Genomic DNA, 24,569 nt, shown 5'->3' on the forward strand with positions numbered 1-24,569 from the left:
TGATCCTGCTTAAGGTTCGAGTTTTGAAGCTGCCCATCATGTCTCATGAGATGAGCCATGTCAAAACTCGAGCCTTCTGCATCCGCTATTACGATGATAGCGAATCAACTTGTTGATTTCTATTGAAATGTTTACTCCTTTGTGTTTAAAAGCTTAGGATGACTCACTGCTCGTTGGTTTAGCTCTTTTTTTTCTTGGGCTGAAGAAACCATTTTGAGAAGTTTTTGGTTTTTTCGCTTCTGGATTTAGTATCCGAAAACCAAGGATGCATTATGGTACTCAATTCAACATGTGTTCGTCTTCATCTTACTCTCAAGCACCAAAGGGCGACTGGACAGGTACACCATCACCTTCAGTTAGACAAAAAGTCATCACTTCCTAGTTGGTGCTCTTTTCCCCTACCTTTTCTCTATGCTGGCGTTATATCTGGAACCCGGAACTTATATACTGCATTACTTGGTCTTCATGTGTATGCTATAGTTAGTACTGCAAAATAATGCCTCCTTATTTATATCTGCAAAAAGCTATGTTACAGTGCTGAGACAGAAGAATTTGATATACCAACTAGTGATTGCGTTTCTCCTTGCATTGTGGAGTTGAAGAAAATCCCGAGACATGCGTACTTGGTTGTTGGACATAATGGCCTTGGGGAATTCAGTCTGTGGTACGTCACTTTATTTCTGAGGTCCACGTCCTGCTTAAAAAATCCATTTTTCTGTGGCAAGATCGTAAGTCTAGTTAAGAATTAGTGAAATGGTTGTGCATTAGTAAATGTGTGACGGGACACAAAAATTTGAATATGATGAGAAAAGCGGTGGAGTACTTTTATAAGAAAGGACATACAAAAGTTTTGGGAAAAAACTTAAGAGAAAAAGTAATACAATCAGATCCTCAAAACAGTAGTTCTCATAGCCCATCCTTTATTGCATCAGCTTTTGGTCTTTTTGTTATCCTGCAGCACTTCTCAATTTTCGTTTTCATATTTTCTTCATAGCATTGCATTAACATGTCAGTTTTTTCATGATTCTTCCAGGGATGTATCAAAGCGCATTTTCTTGTCTAAGTTCTCTCATCCCAATCCTTCAGTTTCTACCTTCCTTCCAATCAGCTTATTTAGATGGAGAAGGCAAGATTTTATTTCAGGTGAAAGAAATTTAGAGAAGCATGTCGATGTAATTATGAAAGCACCATGAAGGGCTTCTCAGGGCATGATGCGACCCACACCTTTCTTCATTTGGAAGAGGAGGATATTGCTTTTTGGCTTCTAGTTGCTGCTGTTTCTGACGTTGAACATGACTATTAATCAAATGCTCGCCGAACAGATTCAGTTGTAGGATGGAGACTAGCTCTATTGGCGGAGAAAATGCTTATCTTGGGAAATACGTTGGATCAAAGGTGCCCAACTTGGAAGTTTAAAGCCTTCTTTAGTTTATGTTCTCCTCCTGCATTCACGAATGGCTTAAAGTGATCACTAAGCACTGTGCTTGAGGCTTATGAAATTACTAGCTAGCTGTTATTAAAAAATGTTACTGGCATCAAGACATATTGTGTTTGCTAAATGTGATTAGCTTCTCTTTCAGACTAGGTTCCAAGTGCTTATTGCAGTGGTTTGAACGTGGATATGTTTCAGTTTTGGAAAGACCATTTTATCCTTATGAAGATGGGAATGTTGCTTATTGTACATTCCCATCTTAGAAAGACCATTTTATCACAGCTACTGTTATCGGCAGAATTATGTCAATTTATCAGAAACAAAACACAAGAATATAGACTGAAAACATCCTTTTGCTGTCTACAAAGTTTCTTCTATACAATGATTTGGAGAATTTACTCTGGCAATGGCTATTTCAGATTTTCTGTTTTTGTGAAGGTGGTAGTTTGCTTTGTCAACAGAAGGGTGGATGTTGATATGAACTCTTTAAGCCTGTGATGCATGTGCTGACCATTTGTACTGTTTGGTCTCAAAGAGCTCTCACGTTTTAAGCTTTTAGGACACTGTTAGGAGTGATGGCTTGTTTAGTAGCCTAATATGGTGTTCCAGATTTTATGCGTTTCTTTGAGACAGACTCTGTATTTCACATGCTTAATATATAGGATTGCCTCTACAGGGTCGCTTCAGTGGGTGTATTAACTGGTCAAGGGATCATTGCTACAAATGACGGACATGTTTACATGTGGGAGTTATCTACTGGAAAAAGATTGGGGATTCTTCATCATTTCCTAGGTATATGTTTGGCTTTTCTTCTCTGATTTGTCTATGATAGTCATCAAGTTATCTCTTTACATATGAGTTCACGATTGAGCTTCAATGAAGTCCAATTAACTTGGAAGTCTCTCTTGCAGTAAACTTATAGCGTCCTTTGCTTACATGTATTACAGATAAATATATTATATGTATGTATGCATGTATGTATATGTATAAGTAATTGGGTTGGCCAGTTAATAATCTGTAAAACTATCAGCTTCGCCAGCACTGTTGAAGTAGAAAGATTCTCTTTTCTACCTTTTCTCTTTCTCTTTCTAATTGAATTCACTTACTAGCTCGTCATGATTCATTATCATTCCTTTGTCTGCTGACCCACAAGATTCATACTCACCCCTACTCATGATCTTTTCTCATTTCTTCATCTTTGAAGAGTAACGAATCTTGATAGTAATTCCTCTAGCATATTTTATTGTTGCAATGCACTTAAAAAAACCCTACGCTGGACTGTCTTAAAATTTCTGGAAGTATATCTCATATACCAAATCAACTCCGTGGTTTTGCTGGGAATGGAAAGGGAATCCAGAAATACAAGGTTAACGTGAGTAATCATGTGAAATACGTCACGGGTGACACAGCAGCAAGCAAGAGGAAAGAATATTACAGTTCCCTTTTTAGGACTTTTCCCCCATCGCCAAACCCTTTGTTACAAGGAGGGGAAACCTTGTGGTGCTTATAAAGTGGGAATTGGTGGCATTGCACGAACAGCCACTTTGGGTGTTCAGACCGAGTGACACTATTGGTAACGGAGGCAGTGTATGCTGGCCTTAAACATCCATTGAATGGCTTTTTACCCTTTCCCTATATTTGTCTTAAATTTGTAAGGATCAGAACCTGAGTTAGAATTGAATCGAGGGATTAAGTGGATCTTGTCATCAAACTAAGAACTTGATATGATTAAGTCGATCTCGTGGACTGCAGCTGTCTTAACAATATGAGAATCGTGAATTTTGCCTAAAAAGCAGTTACTTGTAGAACCAATTAAGATAGGGAGAGTTGAGAAGCCATGCACTAATGTTACCATACCGTAATCTAAGTAGGGCGATGTAATACCCTGTCTGATTTTTCTTATGCGGCAGGTGGCAGTGTCTCTTGTATTGCTGCAATGATTCTACTCCAGCTGTCTTTGCAGCTGCTGGTGATGGACGGAAGTTACTGGTTTATAGGCATTCTCAGTTTAAGGCAATGGACAGGAAATGATGCAACCATGGTTTGGGTCTTCCCACGCTTCAGGATTCTTTTTGCAAGTGATTTCAGATCTCCCATGTCCTCGATGGCGAGACTGATTATGGGATTCCATAGACTCGCTAACTTTTTGCTGTCAAGGAATCGGGATGCTCCAGTCCAGACATCTGATTTTTGCAAAATCTCTGAAGGTGGTTTCTCAAAGCATGTATTCCGTAACTGTTCGATAGAAACAGGTGATCAAGCCGCCATTTGGTCAACAAGAGTGCTCTTTACCCAACTTGCTTTGTGGTCGAAGATCTTTCCCAACTTTAGTCTGTGCAATTCACTTTTAAAGCTACCCAGAGGGTTGTAATTGTGAATAATATACGTAACTGATATGATTGGGGCATAGTTGGCTAGTTGGTATGCCTCCCTTTGACAGCTCTTCCCGGAATGAGTCAAGCATGATGCATGTGGTGTGATTAAGGGCTCTCGAACTTGTGTGTCAAACCAAGTCTACTAAGGGTGATCGGTTTCGGGCTGGGTAGGCTCTAAACTTGAAACTTGGAACCTATTTTGTTAGAATGAGCATAAAACTACCTTGATTGCCTTGGAACCAACCTTAGATTCTTCTAGGCTTATCCGGTTCAGTTCTTTAGTCTCCTCGGGAGTCCTTTTTCTTTTTTTTTTGCTTCATTTTTTTTTTTCATTCAAAAATGGAGATCAATAGTAGTAGTGGCAAAATAGTATGAGCAACAAAATGGCTCAAACTAAAACAGATAGCTACCAAAAAAGATAATTTCATTTAAGAAAGATAAAGCATCTTCTTCCAACTTCATAAAATAGTTTCTATCCTTTGCTTCCCAAGTGTGTTGGTTCAGCACTCATTCTTGGGACTTACCAGCACGATACCAGGTGTCAATTTTATTTATTTTTTAACGGGGAACTGGACCTATTTCCACTGAAATCGGGAATGGACCTTGTTTCCATGGTCGGTTTGCCCACATTCCCTGATAGAACTGAATCGGTTGAACAACCCTAACATCTACTGTGCTTTTGGGCACCTGGGAGGATTCTCCAAATGAATCACTTCTTTTTAAAACCCTCGTCTCTCGAGTCCACACAAGACGCGCGCGAATTGCAACTGTGCAGCTTCAATCATTTCCGCGTATCGCATTTGGTCCCTTGATCCCAGAGACTGGTCACATGCGCGCGTTCGGCACTCAAGTCCAAGAGACATCAGATCCTCCATCGAAATCAGAAGATCTGATGCGATGCCTACTGCATTTTCGGTGAGCATGTGTGCCTTAATCAGAAGAGAAGTTATCAATCGTCCCAACCATATGCAATGGGCCTAGGCTCTTTGAGCTGAGCCCAAGTCTCCTCCTCCTTTAGTAGACCTGACAAGGGCCTCGAGATCCATAGGCCCAACCAGGCCCACTTGAGCGCAAACCGTGTGCCGCTCGTTGATCCACCTCTACTCGAGCCTCGAGTTCTAGCCCCAACCCCCACCACTCCTCAGTGACGCTCGGAAGGGGCCAACGCCAAACGGAGAGGAAAGCCGAGAGTTGGAGCTCGAGCACAGCTGCAATGGCCGCCACCCATCCTGTCCAGAAGAACACTCCCTACTTAGGTAAGTCGTTGCGCTTTAACGTCGTCTTCGTATTCTTCTTCTGCGTTTTGATCTTCTGAAAGTGAATAGCGAATAAAAGACAACGACTGAGCGGGTGGATTGGCGGAGGAGGTGAACGAGGCGATCCTGCACGCCACCTTCATCCCGTTCGGCGACATAAAGGGCGTGAAGACGCCGCTCGACCAGGTGACGCAGAAGCACCGGTCCTCCGGCTTCGTCACCTTCCTCGAGAGGGAGGACGCCGCCGCCGCCGCCATCCCCATGGACAACGTGCACGGCGCCGAGCTCTACGGCCGCGTCCTCACCGTCAATTACGCCCTTCCCGAGAAAATCAAGGGCGGTGAACAGGGCTGGGCCGCTCAGCCTAGTACGTCCTCCCCCTTAGTACGTCCTCCACCTCTTTGCTCTCTCTTTTAGGCTTAAATCCTAACTTCTTACAATGAGGATTTGGCGGTGTACTTTACTGAATTTCGTTGGTTTCTTGTCGAGGCTTAGAGGGCGATTATGTCTGTAGAATTTGGATTGCTGTTAGAGTCGGACTGAGTGTGTTAAAATTTTTGTTGGTGCTGTAAGGTTCTGCAGGAGTAGTTCATAAGCTAAGTTGGATAGAGTTTTTATTTACAATTTTTCTCAAGTTTTGCTCCTGCCGTGAGCTTTTTCTTTGTTGGCATAATGACATTCGTTTATAATGTCTTACTATGTCTCAGCCAACGGACTGTATTACAAGAAACTGAAATTGAGTTTCAGATGAAAATGTTATTTCGGTGCTGTGATGCCCTATGTTACACGGACACGACACGTGACACGACACGACACGCCGACACGTGAATTCTCAAAAAATAGAAAATTCTGACACGTTAGGACACATTTTATATTATATGTATATTTTTATATATGCATGATAAATTATTGTTTTTATAATTTCAACAATAATATATCATGATGCCGAAACTAGAGATATGCACAGAAGAGTAGAAGACAAAGACACCAGTTGAGCATACAAAAAAGTGTTGCATATCAAAAGTGTTTCAATACACTCATGTCGATACATCACCAATGAAAAACTTAAGCTTTTTAGTTTTTCTTTCATTTTGAACAAACTCAATATGGTTTTGAGATCTCTAAGAGTTGTTGCCCACCCGGACCATTGAAGGATCTTATAAATGGCTCGAACAACAATTTAACGGACCGATTTAATGGATCCAGCACAGGCTTGGGTCTTCGAAAGGATGAAGTCGTTTACTATCAAACTTCGCAGACAATTTTCTATCAACATACAGAGAGGCCCCCAAAATAGATATCAAACATAACCAACAAATACAAAATGAGCTCTAGTAAAATTAACATAGGTTATGACCGAAGTATCTAATTAACGTAGATTATGACCAACAACCAGCTTGGGTCTTTGACAGCAATTCAAGAAACGGTGGAATCAAAAAAACATAGAACAGTAAAATTAAGTTGGGGAGAGAGATGAGTGAACGCGATTCGCGAGCCAAGATGATGGTGCGAGCAGAGGAAATCCAAAACCCCGTCTCGAGCAGAGGCGCGAGCAGAGGAGGGGGAGCAGAGGAGATCCAAAACCCCCGTCTCGAGCGGAGGAGTGATGCCTTGACGCGGCACGGCAAGAGCGGACGCGTGAACAGAGGCCGGCGATCGAGGCAGCGAGCCGAGATGCGAGCAAAACTTGGTCGATCGTCACAAGAGGGAGAGGGAGAGGCCGGCGCGAGCAAAGGCCGGCGATGCGAGCCGGCGACGGTGGTGAGTCGCGAGAGGCAGAGGCCGGTGTACACACTCCACAATCGCGAGAGGGAGAGAGAGAGAGAGGTGAGTCGGGCGACCGAGAGGGGGCAATTAGAAATTAGGTCAAAATTGGGTATTTTGGCTATTTTAACGTCGGACACGCGAGTCCCTCGCGTGTCCGTGTGTTTGACTGTGAGTCCGGACTCGGACACGCGTTGACCGCGTGTCCGAGAAGAGTCCGGCGGTGTCCCAGCGTGTCGGACACGTGTCCGACACGGAAAATTTTTGAAAAACTACGAGTCCGTGTAACACAGGTGATGCCACGTGTCCGACACGGAAAATTTTTGAAAAACTACGAGTCCGTGTAACATAGGTGATGCCACCATGAGGTGCTAAAACTAGGTTGTTGCTTTTGTTGCTTGTGTGAAGAGTATCTGGTAATAAAAGGAGCATACATTTTGCTGCGTGGCTATCTTCGTTCAACTGTGTAGCTAAATCAGATTCCCATTTGGGGTCTCTTGTTGGAGATGAAACTCATCTTGTCTGGTACTGGAGTATCGTTATTTCTGGATTGCTGATGTTTTTCATTTATGTGCTTCAGCCGAATCAAAGCAATACTGCACTGATGTAAAATAATGTCGGATCGTTAAATGGACGTAGCGTCATATAGGAGAACTGGTTTGCAGATCTGAGTGATACACGAGTATCATATAGGAGAACTTCTTTTGATTTGGAACTGTATGTTTGGATTGAGTTTTATCTTCTTATCCTTGGTGAAAGCACTAAAGTTACATTGGATGATCACTTGCTATCTGTGCCTTGGCCATGTTCACAGGCAACACCACAGGGAAGGAGTATGCTGAAGCCGATGAGCTTGGCGTTCCCTTTGCAATCATTGTCGATTCAAATGTAGATGTGTCCATTCGAGATAGGGACAGCGGAGATAAAGTTAGAGTAAGCGTGGGGGAAGCGGCCTCAGTTGTGAAGGGGTTGATTGACGGGCACAAGTCCTGGTCCTGTACATGTTCGAGCTTCGGATGTGCTTCTGCTGAAGAAGATGAACAGTTGTCACTGATGTCATTGTTTACCTAACTTTGCATCAGTTTTTTCTTTTTTTTGGGTCAAAAACTTTGTTCCGGTTCGAATCAAACTTTTGGTCACAACTATGGGGATATTCGAGGTAGCAAACAAATTGTGTACTTTTGATATGTGTTTTGGTGTCTAGACATGCTGTTGACGTCTTTCTCGCGTGGCAACACTTTGATAAAAACAAACATGAAGTTGTAGGTCTGCGGTGGCCTCTTCTATTGATTTTCTGTCGCTAATTTTTCATGGATATTAGCTTAATATTCCGTCTAAAATATGTGGAATTTTTCCACATTACATTTACTTTTGGAGTGGATTTATTTCGCTGAAATGCGGATTTCTAAAAGCGAGGATAACATAAATCTTAATTTCTATTTACTTTGATATGCAAAGTACGGCCTTCACTAATGTTGCCCTGCCGAATCCTAGCCATCACCTTGCTAAACCTCAGCCCCTTTCTCTCATGATTGGGCCCTTGATGGAACAAGGTCACTAGTAAGGTTGTTTGGGATCATGGACCTTGGAGAGGTGGCCGACCTATTTGTGCTCGCGATGCTATGGATGAAGGTCGGGACAGACAGTTGATGACACATGATTTTTAGTCACTTTTAATTTTAGAAAATCAATCAAAGTGGAAAAAATTCATAAAATTACAATATCAATTTTGAGATAATTGGCCAAGTCTAGAGAACTAATTTTGAATAAACGAGAGCATTTGTGATCACAAAAATTTTAAAAATAGCCATTAGTCTTGTTTTAATTTCAATGGCATTTTGGTCACCTTAAATCCTAAAAATTCAATCAGGAACCCTAAATTTCAAATTTTTGCACTTAGGTGAGCAAATATATCAAATTGTTGCCGGGTTGGGGACGGACTTCTAATTATGATTATTCGCCTCGCGGGAAATTTGGCTTGGGTGGGATTCGCAATCGGTTGAAATAGTGGTTCACTCTATGTCCGCTCAGGTTATCCATTGTTATGTTCAGCTTTTGGTTTTGAGTACATCTTGTTATATCCCGGTGGTATATGGCGATCATACTTTTGTGTCTCGGCGGACTCTCTGGGCTGCCCTTGTTCAGTCTAGTACTCTTTTTGTTGGTTCTCCTTGGCTAGATGCAGGGGATTTTAATGCTGTTCGTGATCACTCAGACAGGCTCAGTAGCCCTTCCAATTGGAACATCAGTCAGTGGAAAGGTGCTTGCTTTTATTTATGGACTGATTGATCAGCATTCGTGAGAGCGTATTCTTCTGATTTCAAATTATCATGCAGGTGGATAAGCAATGTGCTCACTTTTTCAGTGTAACAATTAATGAACAACAAGCAGAAGCTGGTATTGTAGTAAGAGTCACTTCCATAGCGCAAAGCAAATTCAAAGTAAGCCTTTCACAGCAGTTGTTGGTCTTAATTTTTTTTTTCTTGATGGTTTTGTTTCAGGTACTCATTCATTTTCCATTGTTTGCTTTTCCAGTTGTTTTACTTCGCAAGAGGCCAATGGTGTCTACAATTTGGCCTTACAGGTATGTTACTAGTGTAATACATTTCCATTCCTGTCTGTTGTGTCAAAAGGGGAAATGGCTTTACTGGAAAGAGAAGGGAAGATATTGGTGGTTTAGCTGGGGTACTGCCCCAATCATGTGCTAAAACATAAAAATCCAGATTGCATTTTTCCTTTCACTTTCTTCAGTTTGTAGGTATCATGTTTGCGATCTTGAGAAGATAGCCTGCTTTTAATTTTGGACTCAGCTAGTGAGGTTATCAATGTTATTGTAGCTATGATATGGTAATGGATAAAAGATGTGACAGCAGCATCCATGTGTAAGGATGAAACTAGTGAGGTTGTCACTGTTATTGTAGCTATGATATGGTGATGGGTGAAAGATGTGAACGCAGCATCATGTGTAAGGATGAAACGATGAGTTGGGATGTTTTCTTTCATGATGAGTTGCGGTAATAGAGTGCAATCAATGGATGTTGTAAAAGGCCCATGGCCCGTGGCTGTGAGTCAAACAAAAAATATTGCACCTGGAGAGTGAATAGTATCTGGGCGAGTTCTACTGCTACCATTTCCTAGAAATTGCGATTTGTTCTAGTGAAGTAAGAGAGTCTTGGACGGCTTGTTTATCAGGAGCCATTTATGAGTTTTTTAATGTTGTACTACGTATATCATGCAATGTGCTCTACTTCTAGAACGTTTGATTTATTAGGCATTCTATCAGACAATTTAATGTTTATATAGGAAGACAGCGAGAAAACAGGCAAGGTGACATCTGCGGGAATGTACTTTCTACATTTCCAAGTGTACCCAATGGATTCAACTGTGAATGCAGTGAGTTTCTTTCTATTATTCTTTCCCTCATTTACATTTTTCACCCCCGGTCCTATTTCTAATGGTTAGTGGTGGGCAGTTGGCAATGGCTAAGGATCGTGAAGCTGCATTCTTTGATAGATTGGAGGGTCTACAACCTTGTGAGGTTTCAGAGCTTAAAGCTGGAACTCACATATCCGCTGTCTATGGAACGGTAGCTTATGTAGGGCTTTTAGTCTTTTCTAGCAATAGAAGTAGGATTTCCCTTTGATATTTAAGTAGACTAATACTCTCAAATTGATTCAGCAGACAATTTTTTCAAGCCTGCCAGCTACATGATAGAGGCTCTTCGTGCAAGATCATATGAAGAGGCAACGGAAAAGCTGAAGCACAGATATTGAGAAAAAGGACTGACCTACATCAATTTGAGACAGAGTATATAGGTAGGTGTTTTCCTCTTTCCTATTTTATTTCCGTACTTATTGCTTCATGCGCGTTCTCATGATTTTATTCTGATAGCCCTGGCATGATTTCAAGAAGTGGCCGGCAGATACAGCCAGGAATAGCAGTCTGTATGTCTTTTGTTTGTCTTGGCTTTTCTTCCCCATTCAGAATCTTGGATTCTTCTATAGGCACTTACATTGGCCAAAATGATCAGTTCCTATGTTATTAGCATCTTCATTTTGGCAGAATGAGCATATCCCCTCATTTGGATGCTCAATATGAATATCTAAGGCCATCTCTCCTTTCAGGGATCTTTTGTCAAAGCACGTTACCTTAGTAGACATAATTTTATGCGCTAACACGTACAACCATGCAGTCCTTGTTCGATTTAGGATATGGAAACTTTTGTGCTTTTCACTTCAAAGATGCTGGAACTTTTCATGCTATTTGTCACCCTTATTCTGAATCTCTTGTTCTCCAATTAACAGTTTTCTTTCAATGAGATGTCCTCTTATGATATTAATCCATCAGTTTAGGTCTTTGATGGGTAGTTACCGCATCACTTCTTTTCCTTTCCCCATTTTTTAGACATGAAGGATGGCATGCCTCCGCTACTCTGTAGCATGAATTAATTAGTGGAATATTTTAGGTAGATGAGTCACTAAAACAAAGAGGCGGCATTCATTCTTCATTCGCTGTAAACCGGGTAGCAAAATGGTGACTTTGGAAGTAGCAGTGGTGCAGGCAATGGAACTAGTAGCGGCGGCAGCAGCAGCAGCAGAGTTCCAGGTGAAGATTCAAAGATGGGAAATCCGGTGGAAGATGGATCAGTTGAAGGTAAAGACAAATCATCCAAAAAGAAATGGTTCAACCTTAGTCTCAGAGTATCTGATAAAAGGTTTGGTTGAATTGTAGAGTTGTATACAGGGTGCATTTACATTCATCCAGCATTCCACCAATTGGGGCACTACCGTGCAGCCCTCTAAAGATCTTCCATCGCAGATTCACCTAGTACTCGTCTTCTGGGTCTTCTTTTTGTTGTTTATGCAAAATCAATGTCGTTTATAGTGACTGTTAGTTGTATTTTGTTTTCATATTCCCAGTGCTGACATGACGTATTAAAAAAGAAAAAGGGCACAAAGAGAGTGAATGGAGAGGAAATGTCGTGCCTTTTGTAGTCATCGCTTCATTTGCCACGGGTGTTGCTGATCTTCCAATCATGGAGTAACTCTAACCTGCAGTACAGTATTGATCCTGAATGCCTGATTTGATTTATTTCGTTTATGGTTTCAGATAATGCTCTGCCTCTCAAATTCATAATTCTGTGTGTTCAAATCCCGTTTGAGTAATGACGACAATGACTTCTTTTTGGGTCGTGTATCCGAGGAATGCATCCTTCTCAAGACTACCATGTTTCGACCCAAAAAAAAAAAAAAAAAAAAAGAGAAGTCTTCCATGCTAGAATTTGGAAGAGAGAGAGAGAGAAGTGGCAGGTTTCCACCTTGTATTTGGTTGTGTGACGCTAGAAACCACGTTAGACTTCGAACCCCGCAACTGATTGTAAATATTTTATTAGTGCGTCGATTTTGAGAAGTTAGTGATTAAATTAAATCTAAGTGTTAGGTCAAGAGACAAGCCGAATTTAGATATTGGGCCTAAAAAACGGCCCAATGAGAGACTTTGAGAATACTTTCTCGTGGGTCGTGGGTAGCCAACCACCCCAACCGGTATTTGTAGTTTATTTGGGGACTAAAAGGTCAAAAAAGGGGCGAAAAAAATACCGCCGGTTTCTATGGCCTAATTTCCTTGAACACTATGCTAGGGAGGAATCTCATTGATTTCCACCTACCTGGAAATTTGACTTACACCAGTTATGGTATCTATCGATAAAATCTGATTTGCAATCAAGAAAGAATCAAGGGTTTCTAATTATTACAGTTACTTATTATTATTTGGTTATAAAATTAACTACAAAACTATAAATTGACCTTTTATTTATTAAGATGAATTTATATAGGATCGGGTGTCGTGCGGTCATATAAATTTTCTTAATCAATCAACATTTGAGCTATATAAGGTAAAATTTGTATGGAATAGGATTGAAAATCTTTTTTTTCCCCCAACTTTAGCTTTGATTCATGCGAACTTGAGATTGATAGGGTCATTATTTTGTCTACTAATACATCATTCATATATTGATCTTGCATTTAATTCAAACGTTTTTCATCACTAATCTTGATTTTAGGTCATGTGAAAAATCCTTTTAAAGTTATTCTCTCCGTCTCTCGCCTCTTCTCTCCCCGCGCTCTCCTCTCTCTCCGCGACTCCCCCGGCCTCCTCTGCCGCGCGATGGACTGCACCGATTACTCGTTCCGAGAAGTCCTCGCCGGCTGCCTCACGAGTGACGAGTTCCGCGAAACGTTGATGAAGGCGCTGAAGGTCGGCTGTTTCTGCACTCCCTCGTTCCACAGTTACCGGGATGTCCCCAGGATCTACGAATACGACTCGACCGGTCTCAACATCGAGTCGCGCGTCTTGAAGTTATGGAATTGGGTTAGCCATGGGAATTGAGTTGAAATTAGATGCTTTAGCCAATAATATGTAGATTAGGGTTTGTCTGCTGTGTTTAATCTTTTTAATTCTTTTATTATTAGCATTTTACTCTATCCATGGAGGTAGTTCGCTTGCCTGGTGTCTTGCCGCCTCGTTGTCCGGAGAAGGTTCCTGTTGTGAAAGATGAGAAAACTGGGACTTTCTATCGAGCTGACTGTCTGCTGAAACAATTTTGTTTTGAGAAGCTCGAAAAGGCTTCGAGCCTTAATGCGGAGAAGGCTGCGGAATTCAATCAACTACTTAGGAACTTGTATACCCTCTCTGAGGAGGAATTGGGGAAACACATAAAAGACTATGGTATCACCGCTCCGGACACCCAAAATACTCTCTCCATTCCCTTTTTCGTGAAGTGGAGTGTGCAAACGCCCATATGTGCACCTCCTTTTCAATTTGGGTAAAGTACCACCCATGGATGTCCAAGTCAAGCTAAGTAACTTCCTTTTTTCGAAAATGTTATTTTAGCTTTTGGTTTTATGTCTTCGATAATCACTATATAATTTTTTTTCCCCCTTGATCTACTGTAGGCCGTACATGCGACCTCGATATGAGCAGGACAAATTTGAAGATTTGACAAGGCTATTTGAGGAAAACGACTGTAGCTTCCCCGTGGCTACTTGTCATATTGGTCAGTCTTTCGAAGAAGAGGTTGTGCATTATTCTTTCTGATCATCCTAAATCTTGCATGTTTTATGCATGATTTCTGCCCCGATACTATTGCATAGAATATCTCGTCTTAAGACTACATTACACATAAGACTTGACTGTCTCGTTAGTCAAGGGGCTTAAAACGTGGTCTCCAATGCTGTATTAGAGATAATGTGGCCCTTGTGTTTTAACCTACGATTGATTCTAATGCTTTTCACATGTGTAGATTTCTCCTTCCCGTGGCCTTGTGATCCGCCATGAGTTCTCAGTCGCTGAGATCCAGCATTTTGTCGATCCAAAAGATACAACCCATGGTAAGTTTCGTGCAGTTGCAGAGGTGGAAACTTTTATGTTCCCAAGGGAACAACAAAAGTATGGCCAGTCTGCGATTAAAATTGTGCTTGATCAAGCAGTTTCAAAGGTTAGCTTGAATCCTCTTTTGGAATTGATTTTTCTTACCCTAATTGAGTCTCACAAATTTCCTTTTTTTTTTTTTCTTTTAAGGGAATTGTTGACAATATGACTCTCGCCTACTACATTGGCAAAGCCTTTTTATTTTTAACATGCCTTGGCATAGACAAGGATCACTTGCGTTTTAGGCAGCGTTTTCGGAGCGAAATGGCTCCCTATGCAGTAGATTGTTGGGTTGCAGAAATTGAGTGTTCCAGTGGTTGGATTGAGTGCGTTGACATTGCATATAGTCCAGAGTATGATTCACAAGCACGTGCGGTAAGAGTTATGTTGCATTCTTTGAAGTACTTTTTTTTTCTTTTTTTGAAGTTATTGGAGAAGGCGTGCGATACTGAAAGAAACAGCTGCATTTTCTGTTGTCTCAATAAGTGAAATAGCTGTTATCATAAGGTTCTGTAGAGTCTTTTTGAAATCCTTCCAGAACTCTTCATCCTGTTTCTAATTTTTAGGCAGCAGAAGCGATGCTATGGAATGTGAATCATAAGCTGCCGAGATGCCTGAGAAACTATTGTTGTTCATCTTTCATTTTTATCCGTATGACTTCTTTCTTCAATGATCTCTGTATAGCTTGGAGTGGCTTTGTTACATTTTATAGGTTCTTTTTTTTGCTGTCGTGTGGGAACCATTTGAGGGATGACACATGTTTTCCGTTGTTGCACAATTATATTCTTTTGTCTAATATACTGTTTGCTGCAAAACATTATCTGGCACATATTGAGGGGTAGAATTGGATAAGAGAAAGTTTAAAGATGTATACGTTCCACTAATTATAGAGGCATGTAGTTGGAGTGATGATTGTTATCATGGGACTGGAGGAAAGTGGAGTTGCTCTTCTTGACAATGAATTACTTATAGAAACGAGAGAAGAATTGGTAATTCTTCATACTAATTAATTTTGCTAGCTATTCTTGGAGTACGTGGAGCAGATTTTTGCCCTTCATTTCTGAATGCTTGATTTTTTTTTATTATTTGATAGGTAAAAAGTGTAGTTGCCCTTATGGACAACGAAAAACTTACTAAAACCAAAGAAGAGGTAATTCTTCGGACTAGTTAATTTTGCTAGCTATTGTTGGAGTACATGGAGCGGGTTTCTGCCCTTTATTTCTGAATGCTTGACTTTGTTATCATTTGACAGGAGAAAAGTGGATTGGCCCTTATTGACAATGAAAAACTTACTGAAACCACAGAGGAAGAGGTAATTCTTCGGACTAGTTAATTTTGCTAGCTATTCTTGGACTACGTGGAGCAGGTTTCTGCCCTTTATTTGTGAATACTTAAGTTTGTTATCATTTGACAGGAGAAAAATGGAGTTGTCCTTAATGACAATGAAAAACTTAGTGAAACCAGAGAAGAAGAGGTAATTACTCAGACTAGTTAATTTTGCTTGCTATTCTTGGAGTACATGGAGCAGGTTTCTGCCTATTTATTGTTTTGGTCGAAATTCTGGCCTTATTTGTAAATGCTTGAGTTTGTTATCATTTGACAGGATGAAATTGAATTTGCTCTTCATGACAATGGAACATTTATCGAAACCATTGCAGCGAGGGTAATTCTTCAGCCTAGTTAATTTTGCTATCTATTCTTGGAATAGATGGAGCAGGTTTCTGCCCCTTATTTGCGAATGCTTGAGCTCGTTATCATGTTTAACTAGTTGAAGTATCAATGCAGGAACCGACAGTTGCTCCAAACGAGAAGGAACTAGGTCATGCCTTTGAGGGAAATCAAAAGATAGTGATTGAATCTCTATTGGCAATGAGTAAAGAGGAGGCTTTGCTGATGAAAGATGATTTAGCATCCGAAGGAGAGTCTGCATTTCTTGTACGCACTTGGGGGAAAACAGTAACAATCAAGGACAACATGGTCAATATTTCTGTGAAGAGGACGAGGGAAAGGGAGAGGGTTTTTAGACCATCTGTTATTGAACCATCTTTTTGCATTGAACGCATAATACACTGCCTTTTTGAGCATTCTCTCTATATGAGGCCGAGCAAAGCGGGGGATGAACGAGTAAGCGTGTTCCGCTTCCCTCCACTGGTAGCACCTATTGAATGTGCAGTTTTCTCAATGAGAGAGAAGAAACCAAACCATGAGTCAGCTCGACTTATTAGAAGATCACTGACTGATGCCGGTGTTTCTTATAGGAATTTCATCGCAGGTAGTTGTCCAATACAGTATTTGATCGCACTACTTTTCATCCTATTCATGATGTAAGGGGGGGATTTTCTTGAGGGGTTTGAATTCCTGTTTTTCTAAGATCGAGTTCTTTTATCCTAATGATAGTATCGGCTCCAAAATGAATTGGCATCTTCTCTTTCTTTTCTTGTTAAAATCTGAGCTATGATTTGTGGAAATTTCTAAGGTTCTTGTCAGGTTTGCAGATCTTAGTGATACACAAGTATCATATAGGAGAACTTCTTTTGATTTGGAACTGTATGTTTGGATTGAGTTTCATCTTCTTATCCTTGGTGAAAGCACTAAAGTTACATTGGATGATCACTTGCTATCTGTGCCCTGGCCATGCTCACAGGCAACACCACAGGGAAGGAGTATGCTGAAGCCGATGAGCTTGGCGTGCCCTTTGCAATCATTGTCGATTCAAATGTAGATGTGTCCATTCGAGATAGGGACAGCGGAGATAAAGTTAGAGTAAGCGTGGGGGAAGCGGCCTCAGTTGTGAAGGGGTTGATTGACGGGCACAAGACCTGGTCCTGCATATGTTCGAGCTTCTGATGTGCTTCTGCTGAAGAAGATGAACAGTTGTCACTGATGTCATTGTTTACTTAACTTTGCATCAGTTTTTTTTTTTTTTGTTGGGTCGAAAACTTTGTTCCGGTTCGAATCAAACTTTTGGTCACAACTACGGCGATATTCGAGGTAGCAAACAAATTGTGTACTTTTGATACGTGTTTTGGTGGCCAAACATGCTGTTGATGTCTTTCTCGAGTGGTAACACGGAGATAAAAACAAACATGAAGTTGTAGGTCTGCGTTGGCCTCTTCTCCTGATTTTCTATCGCTAATTTTTCATGGATATTAGCTTAATATTCCGTCTAAAATATGTGGAATTTTTCCGCGTTTACATTTACTTTTGGAGTGGATTTATTTTGCTGAAACGCGGATTTTTAAAAGCGAGGATAACATAGATCTTAATTTCTATTTCCTTTGATATGCAAAGCAAGGCTTTCACTAATGTTGCCCTGTTGAATGCTAGCCTTCAGTCGCTAAGGTGCTGCATGATGACACTTCTTTTTTTGGATTTCTCTGCCAGAAGTCAATCTGGCAAGGAAATCCGTTTGGTAAAAATTTTGCCGAAGTAGAAATCCGTTTGGTAAAAAAATTGACTTCCGGCGAGATTTTTAACTTTTGGCAAGATTTTTAACTTCCGGCAAGATTTTTGGCCAACTTTGAGAAGCAATTTTTTTTTACTTCTCCACCTTAGAATGACTTCTTTGATCACACCGACCACCGCCGGCCATCGCCGCCGCCGGTCACCGCCGCCGGCCGCCGCCGCCGGTCAGAAGTAAAAATTTGTTTCGGTTATCAAACGCATTTCTCTATCAGAAATCAACTTATGAAGTAGAAATAGAAAAAACTACTTTCGCTTTTTAGCAGAAGCTGAAAAATTCACTTCTTGCCAGAATGACTTCCGGAATAGAGAAGTGTTATCATGCAGCACCTAAACCTCAGCCCCTTTCTCTCATGATTGGGCCCTTGATGGAACAAGGTCACTAGCAAGGTCGGTTGGGATCATGGACCTTGGAGAGGTGGCCGACCTTTTTGTGCTCGCAGTGCTATAGGAAGGTCGGTTGGGATCATGGACCTTGGAGAGGTGGCCGACCTTTTTGTGCTCGCGGTGCTATGGATGAAGGTCGGGACAGATAGTTGATGACACATGATTTTTAGTCACTTCTAATTTTAGAAAATCAATCAAAATTGAAAAAATTCATAAAATTGCAAAATCAATTTTGAGAGCGTTGCCAAGTCTAGAGAACTAATTTTGAATAAACAATAGCATTTGTGATTAAAAAAAATGAAAAAATAGCCATTAGTCTTTTTTTAATTTCAATTGCATTTTGGTCACCTTAAATCCTAAAAATTCAATCAAGAACCCTAAATTTCAAAATTTTGCACTTAGATCCTTGGTTGAGCAAAAATATCAAATTGAGTCTTTTCTAGTGTTCTTTTTACTTTGTACTAGTTATGACATTTGGTTCTCTCACCTTTAATTGCATTTTTGGTCCAATCATCTATGCCAATTGAGCAAATTGGGAAATGGACTTAATTGAAATTTCAGTTTAGTCCATCGTTTTCAAAATCATGACCAATCAGGCAAATTCATTCGAAACTAAAGTCTTTACACATAGGTTTGTATCATTCTCAGACCATTGGTGGGATCGGTTTGTTTCAAAATGGCCATTGAGGACCTCAATCGGTCAAATTTCATTTTTGGCTCAAATTTGAATTTGGGGATTTTGCACTAAATTGAACATATTAAGCTCAAAATTGTCATTTCTAGGTAATATCCATGTACAATTCAATTCTGAAGTTTAATTTGCGAAATTTGGACACATTCAAGGTCAATTTGACAAGATCACAGGAAGGATAGCCAACCTGTCCAAGTTGGTTGTTCGAGCGGGAGTTATCCAATAAATTTATGGATCATGTCCCCCGAACTGAATTCGAGGAAGGGAGTTGATTCAGTTGCTAAAGGATCGATAACAGACTAGAGAGAGTGAGAAAGAAGGGAGAAAAAAAGCTCTTGAGAGTTCGGATATTGCTATTGGAGAAAGCTCGGGTCGAAGTTTTGATCCTTCGGTCTTCGCTTCTCAGGCATTTTCGAGATCAAAGATCGTCTCCACAAGCTTTGTATGGCTTCGAGGATCCGCCTCAACCCAACGGCACCGAGCTCTATCACCGAAAAAGGTGAGAACCATGTTCGAGTTTTCGGAGGTCCATTAATAGCGGATTTCAATTTGCGCAATCCTTTCACACCATTCTTGTCCTCTTCCCCAGGTCCTTATGAGGCAGCCTCGTATTAATCATTTTGTTCAGGTCTTTTGTATTGTTGACGATGAGGCCATAGTCTTGTTCCAGCTTCTTGACATCAGCCCTGATGTCCACCCCGTAGAACGTGTTTCGATTGAGAATGCCCAGTATTCAGAAATGGAAAAAGAACAGCACAAATGAACGCAACTCCCAAGAATTGCAGCAGAAGAACCAGTTTCACTTTCATGAAGACCACGATTTAGGTCCATCCAGAGCGGATCCACCTGTATCTCCGCTTCACTTCTTTCCTCCAGTTCTTTCTCGTCCCCCGGAAGAACTTCTTAGGATGGGGAGTCACTTCTGCGTGCGGTTGGTTATTGCTTGCTATTTCACATGCAACTTTCTCCTTACCAACTTCCTCCTCATGGTCATCCTCTTTCATTCAATTTGCCATCTCTCTCAGTCAATTTGCAAGCAATACATCGGAAATATTTAAGTTGTTTTGACCTAACGGATCTCTCCCAGCGAATGTCATAATCATGGTAGGTGCTCCTATCTGCACCAGCCCGAACACCAACCTCTTCGTGTGACTTCATGCGAAAAGTCCATGGATGCAAGACGCTAAGGCCAAGGGGGGTAAAACAAAATTAGGGAAGATAGAGGAGAGGGAAAATGAAGGAAGCATATTTTTATGTAGAACTCTTGGTTAGTGCACAACCCTCCGTGTATTAGGATTAGAATGTCAATTTCTGGTCTCTGTGCTTTCTGTCGTGCCTGGTATATGATGCTGAAATACGTGATGCTGCTGAGATGAATGATGAATGCAGAAAAGAGTATATTGACGAAGTTGAGGAGGGCAAACGGGGCAAACTGCAAACTCATGATTAATTCCCTTCCCCATCCTTGCTTGCTTCACCTTTTCAAATTGATCATTAACTCGGATCGGACCGGATCTGATGACGATTCAGCTGTTGCTGCTGTCAGGCCTCCACCCCGTGTCTAGACAGACAAGGAGTTGATCGTTGCCACGGGCCTCTATCCAGGAGGTGGCCTGGATATGGGAGTTAGTTAACGGGGCGTGCACGGTCCAGTTGTAGAACTTCATGTCATGAAATCTGTGGTTATTTGAGTCTTCAAGGAGGAAGATGTCACTCTGATCTTCCATGTTGATGGCCACTTGTGGTTCAAAGATGTTTGTAGAAAAAACAGGTGCAGAAGGGATTTATAAAAAAGAAGAAGGCCAAGAAAAACACATAAAAAAAAAGATAGAAAGAAAGAAAAGGATCGTCTCCTCACAAGGATGCAGGTGTCACGGGCCGGTTCAATCTTGCGTTCCCCCGACACCGTGCGGCACTCAAGACACGCTCTCGAGTCAGCCTCAACACAACCGCCACTCACCCACGCTCAACTAACGCACACACACGAACACAAGACGAGAGAGAGAGAGCGAGGAGAAGCTTTTTCTCATTCAAAAATCTGAGTGTGAATTACAAGGGTTCATGCCCCATATATACACAGGAGGGTCGGCCAAAATGGCCTCCACGGATCAATCGGTCCAATCCTCGTCTACTGTTCACGGCCACTGTTCATGCCCGACGAACACTATTCATTCAGCCGCCTCAGCCCAATCATTGCCCAGGTCAGCCATCTCAATCCGGTCATTATCCATGTCAGCTGGCAACTCCACCAGCCCACATCAGCTCAGTCACCAACTCACACCAACCATTCAGATCACGTGGGTCGGTGGGCCCCGGACGAGTCCACGTCGGGCGCGGGCCGATCCGCCTGGCCGCCCGGGTCGAGCGGTGGTCGGGCGCCGATCGAGCGCGGGTCGGGCGCTGGCCGAGCGTTGGTCGATCGTCGGTCAATCCTGTATCGGCCCCTGGTCGTTCGTGGGATCGAGCGTTACAATCCGTCGATCAATCGCCCGGCCGTTCGTGGCTCATGGATCGATCCGCGGATCGATCGCTCGATCGATCATCCACTTGCCCGCTCGGCCGCCCGGCTCGGCCTATGCATTGTTCCTCCCGATCCCTTGGATTGCTCGAGGGTCGGTTGTCCGACCGCCCGTCTAATCGAGCCGCTCGATCCGTGGATCGATTGCCTGGTTGATCAAGATAGCCCAGGGATCGATCACTCGATCGTCCGCTCAATCGCCCTGCACGATCCGCGGGTCGATCACCCGGTCGTGCGGGGTTGTTCTCCGCTTGGCCGCCCGGCCGCCCCGCACGATCCGCGGGTCGATCACCCGGTCGTGCGGGGTCGATCATGGATCGGCCGCTCGGCCGCCCCGCACGATCCGCGGGTCGATCACTCGGTCGTGCGTGGTCGATCATGGATTGGCCGCCCTGCACGATCCGCGGGTCAATCACCCGGTCGTGCGGGGTCGCTCATGGATCGGCCAGCCGGCCGCCCCGCACGATCCGTTGGTCGTGCCGCCCCGATCATGGGTCGATCTGCTGGCTGTCCCGGATCATGGAGTCGGTCATCCTTAGCTTCTTTAGGGCACGTTTCCTCATGATCCAAGGATCGATCGGTCGGTCGATCCGAGGGATGGATCGCGGTCGAATTTTCGTCAAAATTGAACGGACTGTGATACGGGCATGACAGTTTGTCTAGTCACTCCGGACGAGGCATGAAGAATTCGATATCTAGGCCGACCAGGAGGGGTTGGGTTCCGCAATGCTGAACTAGCAAAGAGGCCACGTCAAGGGAGAGAGTGACGGTAGGGCGGACTTGATGGTTGTGTAATTGGATCCGACGAGGAGGGGTTAGTTATTTTTTGGACGATGAAGACTATGGTGTTCTTCTTCTTGGGGAGAAATGAAGAATGTGGTGCTGAAACAGGAGTTTTCGAGCAAGAAAAAAGATTACCGTGAGAAGTTTTTGAACCAAAAAAAGAAGGAAAAAGTACCGTGAAAAGTAAATAAATTGCTGAGTAAAATAATGGGTTTGTATCATTTGTCTGAGATTAACGTAATTGGCATTCTTTATACGCCAAAGTTTCAATCGCCATTAATGCCTCCTCTGTTCACTTTTGTACTTGCCCATGTCCCTCGGCAGCACTTTCTGCCAATTAACGATGAAGAGAGACTCCCTAATCACAATTAAATAGTAATTATTGACCCGTAACTACGACTAAACATCTTTCCCATATACTGACAGTTGCATCAGCAGGCTCCATCGCTTTGTTAGTTTAAGTTCAAAACCTTCATAATTTTCAACTGTATTAAGCAATGCTCATGAACAATGAATAGATCAAAGTTCTTGTCCAATCTCTTGCTTTTCCATTATAAAAAAAAAAAGGAAAAACAGAACATTCCCATTTTGTGATTGGGAGTGCTGTTCTATCAAAAAAAGCAGTCTTGCAATCTCGTCCGTTTTGTGAAAATATCACACTGAAAAGTATTTTCCGGCTTTGCAATTTTTTATTTTGTCCTTTTTCTGCAATCTTGTCCGCTCCCCGTCCTTCGTTACTGCCTGCATGTCATCCTTTTTCCCTGCGAATTTGCCCTCCCCTCCTCTTAATTATGGTCGCTGTTTCTCGCCTCCTTTCACCTCATGGGTGGTGATCTGATCCGTCCCAAAGGTACGATTTGATGCGAACTCAGAATCTTTTTCCCTTCGCGCTTCGAGGAGTTCAGGACAGGGACAGGACCTGTTCATTGATGTAGCGAGCTGGCAAAAGGTAAACTTTTAGCCTTACCACAAAAAAAAAAAAAAAGTAAACTTTTGGCTACGAACAACACGTCTCAGCAATTTTCATCTGTCTCCCTTCTGCGGAGCGTCAGAGAAATGCGGGGAAAGCTGAATTTATGAAAAGACAGAGCTGAATTTATGAAGGGGAAGGCCTTTAAATTTCACATGCCCTTCGTTTGACATGTCACTATCGCTTATACAACCAGAAGCTGTGCTTGTTTCAAACAGGTTCTGCAACGTGAAAAATTAGAAGCTGTTGTCCGTCTCTCCAATCTTTTCCCGCTTTTTTCATGGAAAACAGAACATTCCCGTCTTGTGAAAAATCTAAACTTCAAAGTGTTTTCCGCTTTTATTTCTTTTGTCCTTTTTCCTGCAAAATCGTCCCACTTGTGCCTTTATTGCTGATCTGGTGTCCATGTCCACCCATCATGCCACCGTGTACGGAACGGGTCAGAAAAAGAAAAAACTCCTCTCTCTTCCCTCACGGTCACGGTCTCCGTCTCTTCCCCCGCGTCTCGTTCTCCCTCTTCACCCTCCCCTCTCTCTCTGTCTCTGTCTCTGTCTCTCTCTCGTCCGCCCGACCCCTTTCTTCTCCAACCTCGGCAAGTTTCTTGGGCAAGTGCTTGATTTGGTCGAGGAGCTGGCTTTTCTGATTCAGCCTTCAGTGTCCCTGGCCGGAGCTGCGGCTTCCGATCTTTTGGGAGGCAACTCGGGCAACGTCGCCGGGGACTTGTCGCAGAGGGCCCTCGGGAGGGCGCCGCTGGGGACGAGAGGAGGGAAGGTTTCGACGGTGGTGGCAGCGAAGCTCAGGAAGGTGAAGAAGCACGAGTATCTGTGGCCCGAGGATCCGGATCCGAACGTGAAGGGCGGCGTCCTCAGCCACCTCTCGCCCTTCGAGCCGCTCAAGGAGAAGCCGAAGCCGGTCACTCTGGAGTTGGACAAGCCACGAGCGAGCAGCTGCAAGCTCGACATCTGGCGGCCATGGCCACGAACCGACAAGGATGCCTCGGCCGTGGCTGCTCGAGCTCGACTTGCGACTCGCAGCCATGGCCGCTCGAGCTGGAATTTGGGTTCGCTGGCCACGGGCGAGGCAGCTGTAAGATCGACATCGGGCGCGTCGCCGCCTCGACCGTGTCCGACCAGTCGCCTCAACCCGCTCGACGACAGCTGAACCAACACATCCCGCCTCTGGCTAGGTAAACATTCCTGGAACCATATCTTCATAAAGGATGTAAATCTTGCCATGAATCATCAACGATATATTTGTTTTTTACGTGAACCATTGCCTTGTGTGTCGATACTGAACCTGAAGAGAAAATGAAGCTGTGCTGAGCTTGCTTCCTCTTTAATTTGTTCGCATCACTCATGTTTTTGACTGGTATCCCGGAAAGATCTCGATGCCAATAGATGAATGTGGTGATCTGATGAGGCTAGTTGAGGGTCGGATCTGGAGACCAACGAGGGAGACGTCATTGGTGTTGGTTCTGCGGAGAGTGTCGGAGGTGGCCGGCGA

The 24,569-nt window shown here is 42.9% G+C and overlaps 3 protein-coding genes and 1 pseudogene across 5 annotated transcripts; all 4 read left to right on the forward strand.

Annotated features, from left to right (window-relative positions):
• Positions 1 to 566: 566 nt before the first annotated feature.
• On the forward strand, positions 567 to 3,999 carry LOC115740026. Of its 2 annotated transcripts, XM_030673376.2 has the most exons (5): positions 567 to 664; positions 1,034 to 1,395; positions 2,109 to 2,224; positions 3,343 to 3,520; positions 3,635 to 3,999. In XM_030673376.2, exons 2-5 carry the CDS (start codon positions 1,364 to 1,366, stop codon positions 3,801 to 3,803), a joined length of 495 nt encoding a protein of 164 aa, XP_030529236.1. In that variant the 5' UTR covers positions 567 to 664; positions 1,034 to 1,363; the 3' UTR covers positions 3,804 to 3,999. The 2 variants fall into 2 exon arrangements, with proteins under 2 accessions (XP_030529236.1, XP_030529234.1); XM_030673374.2 differs by having other exon boundaries at positions 3,343 to 3,999.
• An 874-nt stretch (positions 4,000 to 4,873) lies between these two features.
• On the forward strand, positions 4,874 to 5,480 carry LOC115739953 (peptidyl-prolyl cis-trans isomerase E-like). The gene is made up of 2 exons (XM_048279058.1): positions 4,874 to 5,063; positions 5,155 to 5,480. The coding sequence occupies exons 1-2, from the start codon at positions 5,021 to 5,023 to the stop codon at positions 5,478 to 5,480; spliced, it is 369 nt and encodes a 122-aa protein (XP_048135015.1). The 5' UTR covers positions 4,874 to 5,020.
• Positions 5,481 to 7,631: 2,151 nt separating this feature from the next.
• Positions 7,632 to 11,940, forward strand: LOC115739952 (annotated as a pseudogene).
• A 983-nt stretch (positions 11,941 to 12,923) lies between these two features.
• Positions 12,924 to 17,525, forward strand: LOC115740071 (glycine--tRNA ligase, mitochondrial 1-like). Of its 2 annotated transcripts, XM_030673441.2 has the most exons (11): positions 12,924 to 13,196; positions 13,298 to 13,650; positions 13,781 to 13,901; positions 14,128 to 14,322; positions 14,406 to 14,630; positions 15,349 to 15,405; positions 15,508 to 15,567; positions 15,670 to 15,729; positions 15,859 to 15,918; positions 16,041 to 16,527; positions 16,900 to 17,525. In XM_030673441.2, the coding sequence occupies exons 1-11, from the start codon at positions 12,993 to 12,995 to the stop codon at positions 17,100 to 17,102; spliced, it is 2,025 nt and encodes a 674-aa protein (XP_030529301.1). In that variant the 5' UTR covers positions 12,924 to 12,992; the 3' UTR covers positions 17,103 to 17,525. The 2 variants fall into 2 exon arrangements, with proteins under 2 accessions (XP_030529301.1, XP_030529303.1); XM_030673443.2 differs by lacking the exons at positions 15,349 to 15,405; positions 15,508 to 15,567; positions 15,670 to 15,729.
• The last annotated feature ends 7,044 nt before the right edge of the window (positions 17,526 to 24,569 follow it).

This window comes from Rhodamnia argentea, chromosome 5 (genome assembly GCF_020921035.1).
Source record: "Rhodamnia argentea isolate NSW1041297 chromosome 5, ASM2092103v1, whole genome shotgun sequence".
NCBI lineage: Eukaryota > Viridiplantae > Streptophyta > Magnoliopsida > Myrtales > Myrtaceae > Rhodamnia > Rhodamnia argentea.

What these genes read in the sequence shown, in the direction of transcription:
- LOC115740026 (XM_030673374.2), top strand. Translation starts at nt 1,364, where the DNA reads ATGCTTATCTTGGGAAATACGTTGGATCAAAG. An exon ending in GGAAATACGTTGGATCAAAG is followed by an intron (nt 1,396 to 2,108) that starts GTGCCCAACTTG and finishes TTGCCTCTACAG; the next exon opens with GGTCGCTTCAGTGGGTGTAT. An exon ending in GATTCTTCATCATTTCCTAG is followed by an intron (nt 2,225 to 3,342) that starts GTATATGTTTGG and finishes CTTATGCGGCAG; the next exon opens with GTGGCAGTGTCTCTTGTATT.
- LOC115739953 (XM_048279058.1), top strand. Translation starts at nt 5,021, where the DNA reads ATGGCCGCCACCCATCCTGTCCAGAAGAACACTCCCTACTTAG. An exon ending in GAAGAACACTCCCTACTTAG is followed by an intron (nt 5,064 to 5,154) that starts GTAAGTCGTTGC and finishes ACAACGACTGAG; the next exon opens with CGGGTGGATTGGCGGAGGAG.
- LOC115740071 (XM_030673441.2), top strand. Translation starts at nt 12,993, where the DNA reads ATGGACTGCACCGATTACTCGTTCCGAGAAGTCCTCGCCGGCTGCCTC. An exon ending in GCACCTCCTTTTCAATTTGG is followed by an intron (nt 13,651 to 13,780) that starts GTAAAGTACCAC and finishes GATCTACTGTAG; the next exon opens with GCCGTACATGCGACCTCGAT. An exon ending in TTACTAAAACCAAAGAAGAG is followed by an intron (nt 15,406 to 15,507) that starts GTAATTCTTCGG and finishes ATCATTTGACAG; the next exon opens with GAGAAAAGTGGATTGGCCCT.